The sequence below is a fragment of the Chelonia mydas genome, chromosome 6 (assembly GCF_015237465.2).
Source record: "Chelonia mydas isolate rCheMyd1 chromosome 6, rCheMyd1.pri.v2, whole genome shotgun sequence".
Lineage (NCBI taxonomy): Eukaryota > Metazoa > Chordata > Testudines > Cheloniidae > Chelonia > Chelonia mydas.
In genome coordinates this window covers 61,638,579-61,655,211 of record NC_051246.2, presented here as the reverse complement: position 1 = coordinate 61,655,211, position 16,633 = coordinate 61,638,579, and the positions used below count along the sequence as shown (strand labels likewise).

Sequence of the window (16,633 nt, the reverse complement as noted above, 5' to 3'; positions counted from 1 at the left end):
ATGTCCCTGCAGATTTTTTTTCCATATAGAATACAGTAACTCCTTACTTAGGGTGACCAGATAGCAAGTGTAGAAAATCAGGGTGGGGGGTAATAGGTGCCTATATAAGAAAAAGCCCCCAAAATCTGGACTGTCCCTATAAAATTGGGCCATCTGGTCACTCTCTTCTCTCTTAATGTCCTAGTTATGTTCTTGAAAAATGCAACTTTAAGTGAAACGATGTTAAGCAAATCCAATTTCCCCATAAGCATTAATGTAAATAAGGGGTGATTAGGTTCCAGGGAAATTTTTTTGCCAGACAAAAGACATTATATACATATACAGTATACCTTTTAAATAATTTAATACTGTACTCACCAATGATGATTGTGACGCTTGGTTGAGGCAGGGGGTAGCGGAGTCGGGACACAGGGGCTTGCCCACTCCCTGGCTAGAATGCTGGGTGGGTAAAGCAGGGCAAGTCCCCGCGTCCTGACCCTGCTCCCCGGCAGGAGTGCCAGGCAGGCAGAACTGGGCAAGGCCCCACTCCCTGACTCTGTCCCCAGCAGGAGTACGGGGCAGGCAGAGTTGGGGGAGCCAAACAGTGTTATAAGGGAACATTGCAGGACTTTAAAGGTGTCTGTTCTCCAATAGGTCAGTGACCTAATAATGAAACAACGTTAATGTGGACGATGTTAAGTGAGGAGTTACTGTAATATATTCTCCTGGAGTGGCACTGCAATTACACCTTTTGCCCACCAGGGGCTGCTGTGGCACCAGAAGAGTGAGCAGCTGGCTCACACACTGGAGCAGCCGGCAATGGAGAGGGAGAGAGCGGAGACTGCTTTTCTCACGGTGACATGCCTGCAGGGCCAGTGGGGGGGGGGGCAGTATATGGGATGGATGGACAGAGTGAGGAACATAGGGCTGCTGGGGGAGTCACATAGACTAGGGTTCAGAAGGGCTAATGGGGGATAGACTGGGGTGGGGGCACAAGAGCTAGTGGGGTGATAGCATTGCGCCAGAGCTGAATGGGAGTGGGGTGTAGGGACACATGGGGGGAGGGCAGTGCAGGGAAAGTTGGGGATGGAGCAGATGTTCCTGAATGAGTGGGAGAACCAAGGGGCAACTAGGGTGTGTAAGGGGGAGGCTCCTCAATTCCCTAACAATCTTTCCCCCACCACTTCAAAGAAAAAACTATTTCATACTTCTCCCCGCAGCCACCCAACAACCTTCCAGGTTCGCTCCCAGGATTACTTCCTTCTCCCTCAGCTCCTTCGTTACCCTTGACTCCCCCAAGCCTTTGTACAGCTTCTGAGGGGTGTGGGAAATATGTTTCTCTATTGTAGTTTAAATTAATTATTACTCAAAGTTCTGTATTAATATGCCTAGTAAGGAATTTGTCAAAAAAACATGTCCTGAATCTTTTTTTGGTGTCTAAATTGTTACAGACAGACTTGCTGATTGGTATTTTGAAATAAATTACCAAAATAATTGAAACTGGTATGATTCTTTTGTTATTTTGACAAATAAAATATGCATAATTTTAAAATATTGAGCACAAATGTAAAAAAAAAATTTGGCACAGAATTCTCCTGGGAGTAGCTTGGAACTAGGAGTGGAGGGTCCAAGCCTGAGTCAAGTGGAGACCTAGGCTTTATGCACTATTGCTTTGCCCACTGGCCTAGTATTCTGGGAATCAGCCAAAAGTATCCCACAAACCCACGGGCTTACTTCCTTTGTTCTCTGGACAGTCAAGTTTGGTGGCCAGTCCAGTTTTTCTCCATATCGCACCATGAGTGAAGGGTTAGAGCAGCCACATTTTGGGAGGGCACTAGAAAGTCTGGAATATGGGTGGTTGGACTCAGGCCCTCCCCATAATGCAGTATAGACACTGGAACCACAGGTTGGGACTCAGGGTTCAACAATTCCTAACCTGGGGTTACAAATGAATGTAGATGCTCAAGACCTAGGTTAACAAACCCCAGGGTCTGCTAACTTGAGTTCTGATAACCCTGGGCTTAAATTGCAGGGTAGACAAACCAAGTTTCCCTAAGGCAGAGAGGGCTTGGGTCTCATGGGGTTAGGTTTGCTTTCTGCTGTTAAGACCTTAAAATAAATAGAGCATCCTTAAAATATAATGTACTAGCCCTGGACTTACATTGCTACATAGACATAACCCCTAGTGCATGAGTTTAGGGTGGGCTGCATCTACACTGCAAAGCAAAAGGCTTGATCCCTGGGTCCTGGTTTGACTCAGGCTTGGACCCTCCATTCCCATGGGGTCCTGGGATGCTGGGTCTGAGCCCTAGCTTAGAAGAATTTGCATGTAGCTGGAAAGGGGGTTAGGCTTGGGCCTGAGTTTGAACCATAGATTTATACTGAAGTGTAAACATGCCCTAAAAAAATCTCATGGCTCTTCATTGATCTCCTTCCCTGCTGTGGTAGTGGGGGGTCAGAATGCCCAGGACGGCTATTTGAAGACCAGTATCTGCCTCACACCAACCCTGTTGATGAAACAATGTTAAATCTCTCCCTCTACCAGCCTGAGACATCGCCTTCACCCAGCATGCCAAGGATGCAGATCATGCTGCATGAAGTGATTAATCAGAGTGCTGAAAAGAGGCAAAAGTTCAGGCCTTCCTGGGTATTGCAGCAATTGTTCCTATAGGAGCACCAATAAGTCAGGGCATTTGAAGCAAAGCAGAACTTGAGCCTGAGTTGAGAGAGAAAGCTGAACTTTGGCTGTGTGGTTACTAGAGACCTAACCTTGTGGACTAGCCTCAGTGTTACCACTAGAGACAGGGTGTCCATTCCACCCTGGCTGATTGGGTGCTAGTACTGAATAACAGTTGTTACTACACTGTCCTCTGGGGGGGTCTATTCCCACAGTCCCTGCTACAGCTCACTAAAGCAGTGATTTCTGGAAGCCTTCTGGGAACGCAGGGGAATTGTGGCAAAAGGGATTAAACTCTACGGAAATACCCATAATTCCCAGCGGGAAGTACATTAAGCCCTAATGTACTGGCAGCATTTCTTAGAGCTTCCTCCCTCCCCCAAAAAGGAGGCTAGAGTGAATGCTAAGCTCCTGCTTGGTGAGCGAGGTTTCCTTAGGAGCTGCTGAAAAGCAGTCATGCAATATCTGAGGCAGCTGTGGTCAGGCAGTGCAGAGTGTTCTGGCAGGCCCTGTGGAGTGACAGACCAGCAGATAAGGGTGGTTTTGCTGGAATGGCCAATGCATCATAAGACAGGCTCAAAATTAGTCTTTCATTAGTGAGCACTGAATATAAACACATTGTAGACCCATGCATAACATGAAACAAAAGGATAAGGGGCAGATTCATCCCTGCAGTGGTGCTAGGGCCACTGCAGGGACAGAGGGAGTTTCCTTGATCTTTTGCCATAGAGTAATGATGAATCAGGCCCTATATGTGTCCATATCAATGACGCAGCCTCCCTTAAATATGTAGTTACCAAAGCCAAGCTAACAGAAATAATACATTAAAATCAGTCTGTAGGCCAGAGTTAAGGTTCTTGTGATGAACAATACATCTCTTTGTGCTGGATAAGAATCATATGTTTATTATATAGGACGTGTAAGACCCTTAATTATTCATGCCCTTCCTTGCTTTTAACTGTGAGCAGTTTATACGTGGTTGGTAAGTACATTGTTCTCAGAAATTTTACATGGTTTTTGAAACAAAGTTTGGTATTCAGAAGTATGTTTATTGAGTGCTGTCAGTGCATTTCATCCAGTATAGAATATAGTGGAAGACATGGGCCCTCTCTAGTATCTGAGTTGACACAGAGAGAATAGTCCAAAGACTGTTCACATTGCACAGCCAGAGAATGTGGACATCCTCCCGTACTTTCTGCTCTCCTTGGGAACATGATCTCCACACCCGCTGGCTCCTTTATTGCCAGTTTGCAGGTTATACACTATCACTTAGGTTAGTTGGGTGCTCTGACACCTTCCTCCATTCAGCAAACACAGTGCTGTGAGCTGCAGTAGCTAATGTGTTTGGGGGTGCTGACTCCTTCAGAGATGACACAGCAAAGTGGAAGCCCCAGACTTAGTATTCATCTTGCACTAAGTGCTTTATTCCCTCGATTGTGTAGTTACTCAAAGACAGACAGGACCGTTACAGCAGTTTAAATAAAATAAATTACAATACATAAATAACTTTCCTACCAGCTCTTCTCAGCTGGGGCTGGTGCAGGGGCACAGGCTGGGGAGGATTTGAGCAAGCTTATTCTTATAACAGATCGCTCTAGGGCCAAGTCCATCCTGATGCCATTAAATGGAGCCTAACTTTTGGCTGCGTAGCATTGCCCAATTTGATCCCAAACCTCAGATGAACTGCTCCAGGTGTTCTTCACCTCACAAACCTAGGGGAAGGGGGAAAGACTCCCTGAAGATCAGGAGAGTGAAACCCTGGGGAGATAACTAGCCTATGGGGCAGACCAAGGCAAATTATGAAACGCCAAACTCCGTTTAGGCCTCCAGGGCAGTGGAGACTAAACTGCTACAGTTCCATAGTCTGATTATCCAGTAACAATGCATAAGGGGGGGGATTCATTCTTGTAGGGGCAGAATCCAAGAGATGTTGACTCCACTGCTGCTATATTAGTGCCTGCACTCTCACAACAGATAACTGCGGTTTAGTGAAGATAACTCTGACCCTTTCTTTCCCCCTACCCACAAGACGCCATCCTATCTAACACAGCAGTTAGGACACTGTATGTTTGTGGACCACAAGGTCTGTGGCCAGGGAATTTATATGCTGTGTCATCCCAGATACTGGATTGAGGATAATAGGTTCTTCTCCCTAGCTGATGTAATTATAGAGAGGGTGGTCCCAGGGAGACAGGCTCTAGAGAGAGGGCTCCGAGAGGATAACCTAATACAACAGATGCGCCATACATCTATACTACAATTACAACTTGAGTACTACAGTGGTATAGTACTTATTAACTGAAACCTTGTGTCCTTTTACTTTGGTATCTCTTGGACACTCCCTCTGAGGAGAAAACACTGATGGTGTGAAGAGGACAACAGCTAGGTCTTTTCTAATTTTAGGAACTTCTCCTGCCACTGCTCTCACACAGATGCAGCTCTGCCAGGAGTAATTATAGTAAAAGCACTAGTGTGGACCAGCTGCTAACCACCAGATTGTCTACATCAGGTCTGAGCAGAGTTACACAACAAAACACCCACTGTTGCTAGAATCTGTCCAACTGCACCAGGGTGAGACCAACAGCAGGAAAATTTCCTGCCACTCTCTGAGTAAGAGGAAGATTGAGTGGAGAGGTCTTCCCAGAGCATGCTTCCACTGGTTTGTCTGATTTGCCAGCAGAGGGCAGCATAACTCTACAGCTGGAATCAGAGTAGCAGCCGTGTTAGTCTGTATTCGCAAAAAGAAAAGGAGTACTTGTGGCACCTTGGTTAGTCTCTAAGGTGCCACAAGTACTTCTTTTCTTTCTACAGCTGGAAGTGGCCTCTGGATGAGAGATTCCTCAGCTAATTAGGGGATAGGAGAATGGTGTTGTTTTGGCTGGGATGGGATTGGTGGTCCTGGTAATGGGGAATGGTGTGGATGTACCTGCACCTAGATGCAGGTGCAGAATGGGTGGGACCCATCTTAAGAGGCAATGCCCATCACCTTTCAGCATCTGGAATGAGGTGCTGTTCCCCCACATGAGTCTAGGGAAAGCCAGGAGGGGGATTAGTTCTCAGAGGATTCTGTCTCGTCGGTGGAGCCATCGCTCTCTGTATCCACTTTCTGGCGGTGGTGAAGAGGTTTCCAGGGGGAGCTGATTCTGGGGGAGGTGCGGGTAGGCAGGTTCGCAGTGTCCCCACTGGAGCCGCCTGGAGTGGAGATGGAGAGCCCTGAAACCTGAGACAGTCTGAAAGAGAAATGACAAACCCCAGGTGGCCTAGTCTGTCATATTCACCCCTTACCCAGCAGCAGGTCTGGAGCAAGCCCAGGATAGGATCACAGATCCAGAGCTGATCTCACAGAACTACTCCTGTAACACAGAGAGAGATGTTTACAGCAGACCAGGGAACACTCTGCAGTGGCACCTGGCAGATGGATCCTGTCTGGCTTTTGATTCTGTCACTCCTTCCTCATGTTTCAATAGGTCAACCCCATGCTCTGGGTGTTCCTAAATCTCTGTCAGAAGCTGGGACTGGATGGCAGGGGATGGATTACTCAATAATTGCTCTGTTCTGTTCATTTCCTCTGAAGCATTTGGCACTGTCCACTGTCAGAAGACAGGATACTGGGCTAGATGGACCACTGGTCTGACCCATTATGGCCATTCTTAGGTCCCTCTCCCCAAGTCACAGCCTCTACTTCCCCTACTGTCCTGCTATTTTCACCACTGCATGAGACTTGATCCTCCACAATAAAAGGTCCTTTGCTTGGGGTTCTCCACTGCCTCTGTGTCTCCCTGCAGACAGGTCTCTTCTCTGCATTTGAAGACCATCCCAACAACTTAGTCTGCTACACCTAGGAACACTCCATAAAAGGGCCTTTGCTGCCTAGGCTGAGGGACTGCCTCATCAACTGCTCCATTGTACTACGGCTGGGTGAGAGGAAAGGGGACAGCTCCCAACCCCAGGCTCCCATCATGCTGCCTTGGATCTGCCACCTTCTTTCCCACCCTGGACAACTGCACTTACAACTTCTCCAATTCCTGATCCATGGGAGGGTCAAGAAGCAGGTCTCCTTTATCTGGCAGAGCCCCTGGAAAACAGCAGCAAGAAAATACTCAATGTAGAGGGTTGCCATGTGGGAACAGGCTCCATGCACAATAGAGTTCAAGGACTCTATAGCATAGAGCTATGCAGTATCAGATCTACAAAAGAGAGGAGGCCCTCCTTCCCACCTGGTCTATGGCTGTACACTGTTCACTGACACAGCCCAGCTCAGCCTGACTGTAAGGGGTTGTCCGCACTAAGGCACAGAAGTTTTTGTGACCTGTGCATGGCACACTCCGCTGATGCGACACAGCTGCCTTTTTCACAATACAGCCATGTGTCAAATGTGTTTGCACAGTCACACTCACGAGGCTGCCTGACTCTACTGGTATCAGAGCATTCTGAGAAAATCCAGGCAGCTATCCCAAAGTGCTGCAGCAGGGGACAGAATACCCAGAGGACATGCATAGAGAGCAGTACTAGCAGTACATGGGGCATGCACTCTGGGATGTCCTACCACACACAGAGCTGGAGAAAAGAGGACTAGCCAAAAAAGTTACACAGGCACGATTGGGGGTCCCAGCCACTGTGCAAAATAACTGTACAAGGGCCTGGTCCACTGCCAAACACAGCACCCGGTTAGCAGCTATAGTCACTATCAGAGCATTGACCCTGTTCTGTGGGCACAAACCAGCTTTAGAGCAAAGTATGTCACTGACTGGTTACACACTCAGTTAGCAGTTACAGCATAGACAGGGCTGAATCTCAGAGACTCAGAAATTTGTGGCTTAGAGAGCAGATTTGTCAGTGCTTGTGGCAGCTCTGAGTTCAGGCCTGGGGCTAAACCATTCCGCACCCCAGACAGCACCTCTAGTATATTCCCAGGGACAGGAAGGCTGTCAGGCCCAACCCTGGTTTTCTATGAGATCTGAGGAACTGCAGATAAGTGGATGGGCCACACTCTGTCAGCAGCTGCTGCCAGGGTGCGAGAGGGATGGGCCCAGTAGGATGGGTCAGAGATCATCTCCCCCGTTTCTCACTGTAAGACCAGGATATTGACGAGGGCATGTTAACTGGGGCTGTATATCCCTGTTCAGGATGAGGCATGTGCAGTGTGGTCAGGTGACTGTGCCTGTTGATGCTTCAGGGTTCACACTGAGTTACACTGGAAAGGAGGGCAGCAGTCTGTTAGGAAGGCCCTTCTTCTAAACCTATGGTTAACTCCCCCCTGTACACAGATCCAGGAAGGATGTGGGCCAGGCCAACACAAAGAGGATAGGAACTGCCTTGCCCTGGCCAGGACACTGCCAGAGCAAAACCCCAAGTATAAACAAGGCTTCAGAACAACTGCAGAGCTGGACCAATGGCTCAGTGGGGTGTGCTCTGCTGTGCATGAAACCTAGACGCCACAGTCAGTGTCTTTGGGGTAAGTGCTTTATACTACTATGTGGGAGATCTGGATTTGGTTAATAGCCCTGGTCTCTTGTTCCCCGAGGAGGCAGGGCCTGGGGATTCATGCACTCCTTTATAGGAGCCCTGACAGAGGCATTCAGCTACTGCAGTGATGGGCACCAAATAAGAACCCACACCAACGACAGCTGACCCTCAGTTTATTCCAGTTTGGGGGGCCCCCCACAACCACCAGAGAAGCCAGATGCTCTAGTGCTCCTGTCACCATGACCGAGAAGCCCAGGAGTGCTCCGACCTGCTGCTTGCCAGGGGCTTAATTAGAAGAATAAGTCAGATAAGGCCTGGGCTTGTTTCTGCATTTGCAGAACATGTAGTGAGGTCTCTGGGGCACTTGAATTACTTGGGAGAATTGGTAAATAACACTCAAAAGGATTCATGAATCAATATTGACACTGGAGTTAGGCTGCAGATTCCAATCTGCCTGACAAACTCATCAATGGTGCCCCAGCCAGAATAAATCACTCTAATCCCCATCCCTATTCTACTAGCCCGGCAGCTTCCTGCGAGGCCCCAGTGAGACTAAAGAACACAGGGCACTGATTGAAAGCTCCTTTGCCTCTGAAGCTCTCGCCTGGAACTGCCCTTGCTGCAGGGCATTGGGGAGCCTGTGATCCCCTGCAGCCCAAAGACTATTCAAATCATCATGCAAGAAAGCTTAAAAGACAGTAGGAGAAGAATCTTTCTTCCTTGCCAAGATGCTGCACCTGTTAGACTTGCGGCTGCTACCCCTCCCATGAGAGGCCTCAGCAGGAGGCTGGCAGGGGGCCAGAGGCCAGGGCTGTGTTAATGGAAAGGAAAACCCACAGACTTTGAACAAGGTACAATGGAAGCTGTGGGCAGGGATTTCTCAGCCCATCTGTTTTTTTTCCACCTTGCTGGAAGTGCATTTCATAGAGCTAATGGGAAAAAGCCTTGCTTGGTGCAATCCAGGCATCACCTTCTCCAGTGAATACACTGTTTTCTAAGTCTGTTCGCAGAGGGGATTGCTGGGTTGTATTCATGTCCCTTTGATATATAATCTCTGTGTTGTTTTTTGTTTGTTTGGTAAACAGCCCTGCCTGAGAGGAGTATTCACAGCTCAGATGGTCTGTAGAGGGCGGAGGCGTAGAGGGCGGAGGCTCAACCAGGCTTAGCTCTCTGCCAAGACGCACACCTGTGAGAAGGAGCAAGCATTTCAGGAAGGGGAAGCTACTTTCCCCTGAGGCTCTTCTCTGAAGTAGGGGGACTATTGGAGAATCAACCCTGGAACTAGAGGGAGAAACTGTCCAATAGGATGGAAGTCCTGTTGAGTGGGTCTCATCATGTGAAGACTAAGAAGTGAAAGCCCCAGGCATCCAGATATTCCTCCTAAGCCCTGAGACAGCCTTGGGGTTACAGATTCAGCCTGCTAAACTCAGCCAACAAGTGACCTCTGTTCACTTTTGCAGGAAGGGAAGGGGAAGCACAAGCAAGGAACAGGGGGTCTGCATGGAATAAAGGGTTTGAAATCTATAAAAATGAGGCATAGGCAAGGAGCAGTCCAGTTCCCCTGCTCTTGGATAACACTGACCTGTGCAACAGAGGAATGGGACCGAGCTGTGAGAGCCCATGTGCTCTGCACCACCCAGGGCTGACACTTTACAGCCAGCCCCCTCCTTCCCCCGGGTTCCAACCCAGTCTGGTGCAGAATTCTCCAGCAGCTTCAAATATGTTCACAATGGGAGGATGTGACAACATTAAATATGACCCTGAACAAGCCAACCAATTCAGTTTCCCTTGTGCCTTTTTCTGACATTAAATTCAATGTATTTTACACGGGCCCCAGATCTTTAATATTGCACAGGTTTTTGAACTGACAACATATAACTGCCTTGGAGGGGTTATTTGGGAAAGCTGGAGGCTCAGCAGTTGGGGTGGGAGACAGTTGGGAAGGTCTGGGAGGCAGTTTGGTCTTTGGCCCCAGGGAGGTATTGGGAATGAGGATGCATTTTTTTCTTCCTTTTCACTTGTAGCCAAGGATGAAGATCATTTAACATTTGGGGGACAGGAGACTTGAACTCAGTTCCCCACCCTAGCAACTTCTGAGAACAATGAGCTGTCTTACTCGCCCCCGATGCAATACCCGTGCCTTCCAACATGAATGGATAAACACATTAAATTAGATGGATATTTCTGTTAAAATGATCAGCAAGTAAATAGTTAACAATACTGCTATTATCGGTGTCAATGTCAACATCTCAAATCTCAATACCTCCCTAGACCTATTGTTTCAGGCACTCTGCAGACTCAGACAGATGTTGCTGCATCGGACTATGTTTTCATTTGTTTCATAAGGTTTCATTTGTGACCACAAGGGAGGGAGACCTTTATTTTCAATGACAATTTAAAATCTGCTGCATGATTCTACAGAAAATTCCACAAAAAATGCAGAACCAGGAAAAACCTAGGGCCATATCCACAGGGCTCTGTTCCTCTCCTTACCTAGGGCTCTGTTGATCCCATGATGCTTTGCAAGAGCCATAAGGAATCCATAGAAGGTCAGTCTCTGTACACTGCTCAGCACCTCTTTGACAAGGGCAGATGGGGGACAGCTAGATGGAGAAGAAGAAAGAGGAAAATAAAACCTGGCATGAATCATAGAACATCTTCATCCTTCTAACCCCCTGATGTCTGACCACCCTGAAGCAGCCCTAGCTGTGCTCCCTGACTATATCCTCCTGGAATGGATTGGAGGAAGTAAACTGGTGCTTCCACCTGTTGCCTTTTGCTAAGCAAGACCTTCAAGCTAGGGTAGATCCGCAAAATCAGCCATAATTGCCTTCAGTCCAAGGAGAGGAGAAAGCATTCTGGAAGGGCACATTCCATCTACCTGGACAAATAGGAATCTTAGCAGATGAGGATACAGAAATCTGTATCTGTAAGGCCTGGTGTTCTTCTATGCTGTGCTGAAGGAAGAATAGTCTTGTAGACTGGGCACCGGACTGTGACTCTGGTGATCTATGGGTGTACTGCTGCCTCTAATAGACTCCCTTGGACAAGTCACTTGTTTGTTCGGTGCCTGAACTCCTCATCAGTACAATGAGTTAATGATAGACCCAAGCTCCTGGGGCTGTTGTGAGAACAACTTTATTAATGTGCCTGGGTGCTCAGATACCAAGACAATGAGTACCACTGAAATACCTTCCATAATTAAAGCATACTTCTAACAAAAAGAAAAGGAGTACTTGTGGCACCTTAGAGACTAACAAATTTATTTGAGCATAAGCTTTTGTGAGCTACAGCTCACTTCATCGGATGCATGCCGTGGAAAATACAGTGGGGAGATTTATATACACAGAGAACATGAAACAATGGGTGTTACCATTCACACTGTAACAACAGTGATCAGGTAAGGTGAGCTATTACCAGCAGGAGAGCTGGGGGGGTGGGAAGGGAACACCTTTTGTAGTGATAATCAAGGTGGGCCATTTCCAGCAGTTGACAAGAACGTGTGAGGAACAGTAGGGGGGGAAATAAACATGGGGAAATAGTTTTACTTTGTGTAATGACACATCCACTCCCAGTCTTTATCCAAGCCTAAATTAATTGTATCCAGTTTGCAAATTAATTCCAATTCAGCAGTCTCTCGTTGGAGTCTGTTTTTGAAGTTTTTTGTTGAAGAATTGCTACTTTTAGGTCTGTAATCGAGTGACCAAAGAGATTGAAGTGTTCTCCGACTGGTTTTTGAATGTTATAATTCTTGACGTCCGATTTGTGTCCATTTATTCTTTTACATAGAGACTGTCCAGTTTGGCCAATGTACATGGCAGAGGGGCATTGCTGGCACATGATGGCGTATATCACATTGGTAGATGTGCAGGTGAACGAGCCTCTGATAGTGTGGCTGATGTGATTAGGCCCTATGATGGTGTCCCTTGAATAGATATGTGGACACAGTTGGCAACAGGCAACTTCTGGGTACTCTTCTGGCTCTGTCAATCTGTTTCTTCACTTCAGCAGGTGGGTATTGTAGTTGTAAGAACGCTTGATAGAGATCTTGTAGGTGTTTGTCTCTGTCTGAGGGGTTCGAGCAAATGCGGTTGAATCGTAGAGCTTGGCTGTAGATAATGGATCATGTGGTGTGGTCTGGATGAAAGAGCCAGAAGAGTACCCAGAAGTTACTTACTACAGGACAGGCCCAACAAAGAAAATAACAGAACGCCACTAGCCGTCACCTTCAGCCCCCAACTAAAACCTCTCCAACGCATCATCAAGGATCTACAACCTATCCTGAAGGACGACCCATCACTCTCACAGATCTTGGGAGACAGGCCAGTCCTTGCTTACAGACAGCCCCCCAACCTGAAGCAAATACTCACCAGCAACCACACGCCACACAACAAAAACACTAACCCAGGAACCTATCCTTGCAACAAAGCCCGTTGCCAACTGTGTCCACATATCTATTCAGGGGACACCATCCTAGGGCCTAATCACATCAGCCACACTATCAGAGGCTCGTTCACCTGCACATCTACCAATGTGATATACGCCATCATGTGCCAGCAATGCCCCTCTGCCATGTACACTGGCCAAACTGGACAGTCCTTACGTAAAAGAATAAATGGACACAAATCGGATGTCAAGAATTATAACATTCAAAAACCAGTCGGAGAACACTTCAATCTCTTTGGTCACTCGATTACAGACCTAAAAGTAGCAATTCTTCAACAAAAAAACTTCAAAAACAGACTCCAACGAGAGACTGCTGAATTGGAATTAATTTGCAAACTGGATACAATTAACTTAGACTTGAATAAAGACTGGGAATGGATGTGTCATTACACAAAGTAAAACTATTTCCCCATGTTTATTTCCCCCCCTACTGTTCCTCACACGTTCTTGTCAACTGCTGGAAATGGCCCACCTTGATTATCACTACAAAAGGTGTTCCCTCCCTCCCCCCTCTCCCCCCCCGCTCTCCTGCTGGTAATAGCTCACCTTACCTGATCACTGTTGTTATAGTGTGAATGGTAACACCCATTGTTTCATGTTCTCTGTGTATATAAATCTCCCCACTGTATTTTCCACTGTATGCATCCGATGAAGTGAGCTGTAGCTCACGAAAGCTTATGCTCAAATAAATGTGTTAGTCTCTAAGGTGCCACAAGTACTCCTTTTCTTTTTGCGGATACAGACTAACACGGCTGCTACTCTGAAACCTGTCATACTTCTAACAGGCATCTTTGTGAGCCATGGCCCCTCCCTGCAGTGCTAGTTTGCTGCTGGAGCAGTATGCTTGAAAGCCTTTTGCTTCCCCACAAGCTGCCTGGTGTTATACTTAGGACCCTACCAAATTCACGGTTCATTTTGGTCAATTTCATGGTCATCAAATTTTTAAAATCGTAAATTTCATGATTTCAGCTATTTAAATCTGAAGTTTCAGGATGTTGTAAGGGAGGTTGCGGTACTGCTACCCTTACTTCTGCACTGCTGCTGGTGGCGATGCTGCCTTCAGAGCTGGGCAGCTGGAGAGTGGCGGCTGCTGGTCAGGAGCCCAGCTCTAAAGGCAGAGCCGCTGCCAGCAGCAGCGCAGAAGTAAGGATGGCATGGTATGGTATTGCTACCCTTCCTTCTGCGCTGCTGCTGGCAGGACGCTACCTTCAGAGTTGGGCGCCCGGCTAACAGCTGCCGTTCTCTGACTGCCCAGCTCCAAAGGCAGCACAGAAGTAAGGGTGGCAATACTGCAACCCCCTTAAAATAACCTTGTGACCCCTCCCGCAACTTCCTTTTGCGTCAGGACCTCCAATTTGAGAAATGCTGGTCTCCCCCATGAAATCTGATCTTTTGTGTGCTTTTACCCTATACTATACAGATTTCATGGGGGGAGACCAGATCTAGTGGCCCATGACGCATTTTTCATGGGCATGAATGTGTAGGGCCCTAGTTATACTGTACACTGCATCTTAGTGACTAGCTACTGCACCTATACAAACTTCTCTGATGCTAAGAGACCTTTCCTACCACTCCCACCTCCAGGAAGCCAACAGTGTTTTGCTCATTCCCTATTGTGAACACACTTTGCCTACTGAGCCTTTTCCATAGGCGAGGAGGTCAGGGCAGAAGGACAATCTCCAAAGGAAAGCATAGTCCCAACGCAAACCATTTACCTCAATGATCAGCTAAACCCCCTCAATGCTTATGTCTGTGAAATAATTTCTCTTTCTTTGTTAGGCCTGTTACACAGAGTTCTCTCCCTTCACACCCATTCAAGGAGGCTTAGAGGGGTCCACAGCTGATGCAAAGCCCTGTAGTTCCTCAGAGCTCCACCCTTCCTAAAACAATCTTCCAGGTACTGGCTGTGAGTCTGCCCCCACTCCTTACCTGTATTTTGACCTATCACACAGGGACTCTAGGCAGTGGTAGAACAGAGATGCCTCCACCCCATCAAGTGGGCTGCACTCACTCGGAGCCTGGCGTGAACGGTGCTGCCCAGAGGATGATGTTGGCACAATCACAGTGTTCGGATTCTTACCAGTCAACAGATCTTGATAAATGGCAGCAACGCTCTCCAGGAACTCTGCAAAGCCAGAGGATGGCTTAGCACTCAGGGCTATAATCGGATTGTCAATTAGAACATTCACCTGATCTACCAGGTTCTGGCCAGAGCTGGGACTAAACCGTCATCTGCAGCTGTATGTAAGACCGGTATGACCTCAACACATGTACAGCACTGAGGCATCCTGCCTCTTTACATCACATACCATACAGGCCCATGTGCTGCACAGAGGCATCTTCCATATAAACTGCTAGCTTGAAGAGCTGCAAGGGGAGGTACCCAAAGTTACTGCAGGTAGCCACTCACTCTAATGTAGTTCATCTAAGGGGGAAAGGAAGCTACATGTGGGTAAAAAAGTACGGTGTGGGGGCTAATGTCAATGCCACCCTGCCAGATTAGTTTCTAAACCACAAAAATCTCCCCTCCCCTTCCATTTCCATTGAATGAAACATCACCCAAGTTAGGAACTGAATGTTAGGAATTGCAGTAGGAGCCGAGGGAGCGGGTTAGCCAGGCTCCAGTCTGCATCCCAGGCTGCCTCAGCACGTCTCCAAAGTAAATACAACATGGGATCTAAAAGAAAGGCCAGGATGGGCCAGACCTAGAGCTGGCAGAAAGCACGTTCCTCAGGCTCCCAGTACTGCCCACTGTTTACTGCAAGAGTCTAATTTTAAACAAGCTTGTTTATGGATGTGGTCAACAGTTTACAAATCTAGATTCCACTTGGAGTGGTTTGCATGTGTGTGGGTTGGTGGGAGAGTGTGCAAGCGTGTGTGTGCGCACGGGTGTGCATGTGCGAACAAAAATGGGGTGGTGTGTTTTGGGTGTGTGTATATGGGAGAGGAAATGTGTATGAAATGCATGTGTGAATGAGACCATGGGGGGGGCAGTGGGGTGACTTCTGAGGCTGTGTTGAGTTTCTGTAGCTCACTGTGGAAATATCTGCTGTATCAAGGAAAGTTTTTCCAACCACATGCCATTTCTCAGACTTTTCCCATCCCTGACTCAGGGCACTTCAAACCTATTTCAGTCCACCCCTCACAAAACTAGTACCCTGAGCTGCTTCACCTTTATGACATGGTCATGGATAAAGCTGGGCTCCACAGAGGGAATTCACAGCAGGACAGACCTCATCAGTTAGTTTGCAGAGAAGTAGTCTTGAGAAAGGCAGATATTTGTACTGTGGACAGGGGCTGAATCTAACTGCACAGCTTGGAATATAGGAATTGCCATACCGCATCAGACTAGCAGGCTATCTAGTTCAGTATCCTGTCTCCAGCAGGGGCCAGTACCAGCTACTTCAGAAAAAGAAACCCTGCAGTAGATAGTTATATGAAAATCTGCCCCCTAAGCCTGAATAGTTAGAGGTTGACATATGGCTCAAGGTTTGACAGTTTATATCCCTTATAAGGCTCTTTTAAATATAAATGTATTTACCATTATAACTCTCCATATTAATGTTTAATTTCCTTTTGAATCTGCCAGGCTCCTGATTTCAGTAATATTCTGTGTCAGTGAGTTCCCCGGGCTGCATGTGTATTTTGTGTGAAAAGTATTTCCTTTTATTAGACTTGAAAGAGTGCAAGAGACACTTGGGGGCTGAGAAGCTGCAACAGAAAGAGACAAGCTAGGGCAGATGGTGGAGGCACCAGCCTCCCAGGAGACTGGACTCACCTGAGTAGTAAAATTGTATCTGGAAGGCAAAGAGGAAATCAGAAAAAGACATCAAGCAGTCCATGGCGTCATCCATGAGCACAATCCTGGGAGCAAGAGGAGGAGAGAGAGAACTCAGCAAACACAAGGAGCCAACACTCTGCAACCAGCTCCTTTTCCTCACAGTAGGTCAGAAAGTTCAGACCTTGGAAGAGGGTGGTCACTCAAGGGGAGCTGTGAACCCCCAAACCCAGTGGGAAGAACCCCATCACGGGGAGTTGGGAACTCCCAGATCTGTGTGCGTGACC

The 16,633-nt window shown here is 47.5% G+C and overlaps 1 protein-coding gene across 2 annotated transcripts in view; it reads right to left on the bottom strand.

Annotated features, from left to right (window-relative positions):
• Nucleotides 1–4,058: 4,058 nt before the first annotated feature.
• The window catches only part of C6H11orf49 (chromosome 6 C11orf49 homolog), a 144,609-nt gene continuing 132,034 nt past the window's right edge, over nucleotides 4,059–16,633 (bottom strand). The window contains exons 5-9 of one of the 2 annotated variants that reach the window (XM_007054298.4): nucleotides 16,347–16,432; nucleotides 14,498–14,693; nucleotides 10,616–10,725; nucleotides 6,668–6,731; nucleotides 4,059–5,886 (exon numbers count right to left, since the gene is read on the bottom strand). In XM_007054298.4, the coding sequence (XP_007054360.2) occupies nucleotides 5,706–5,886; nucleotides 6,668–6,731; nucleotides 10,616–10,725; nucleotides 14,498–14,693; nucleotides 16,347–16,432 (637 nt within the window). In that variant the 3' untranslated portion in view covers nucleotides 4,059–5,705. The remainder of the gene's footprint in view (nucleotides 5,887–6,667; nucleotides 6,732–10,615; nucleotides 10,726–14,497; nucleotides 14,694–16,346; nucleotides 16,433–16,633) is intronic. The other variant, XM_037900211.2, reaches the window with a different exon arrangement.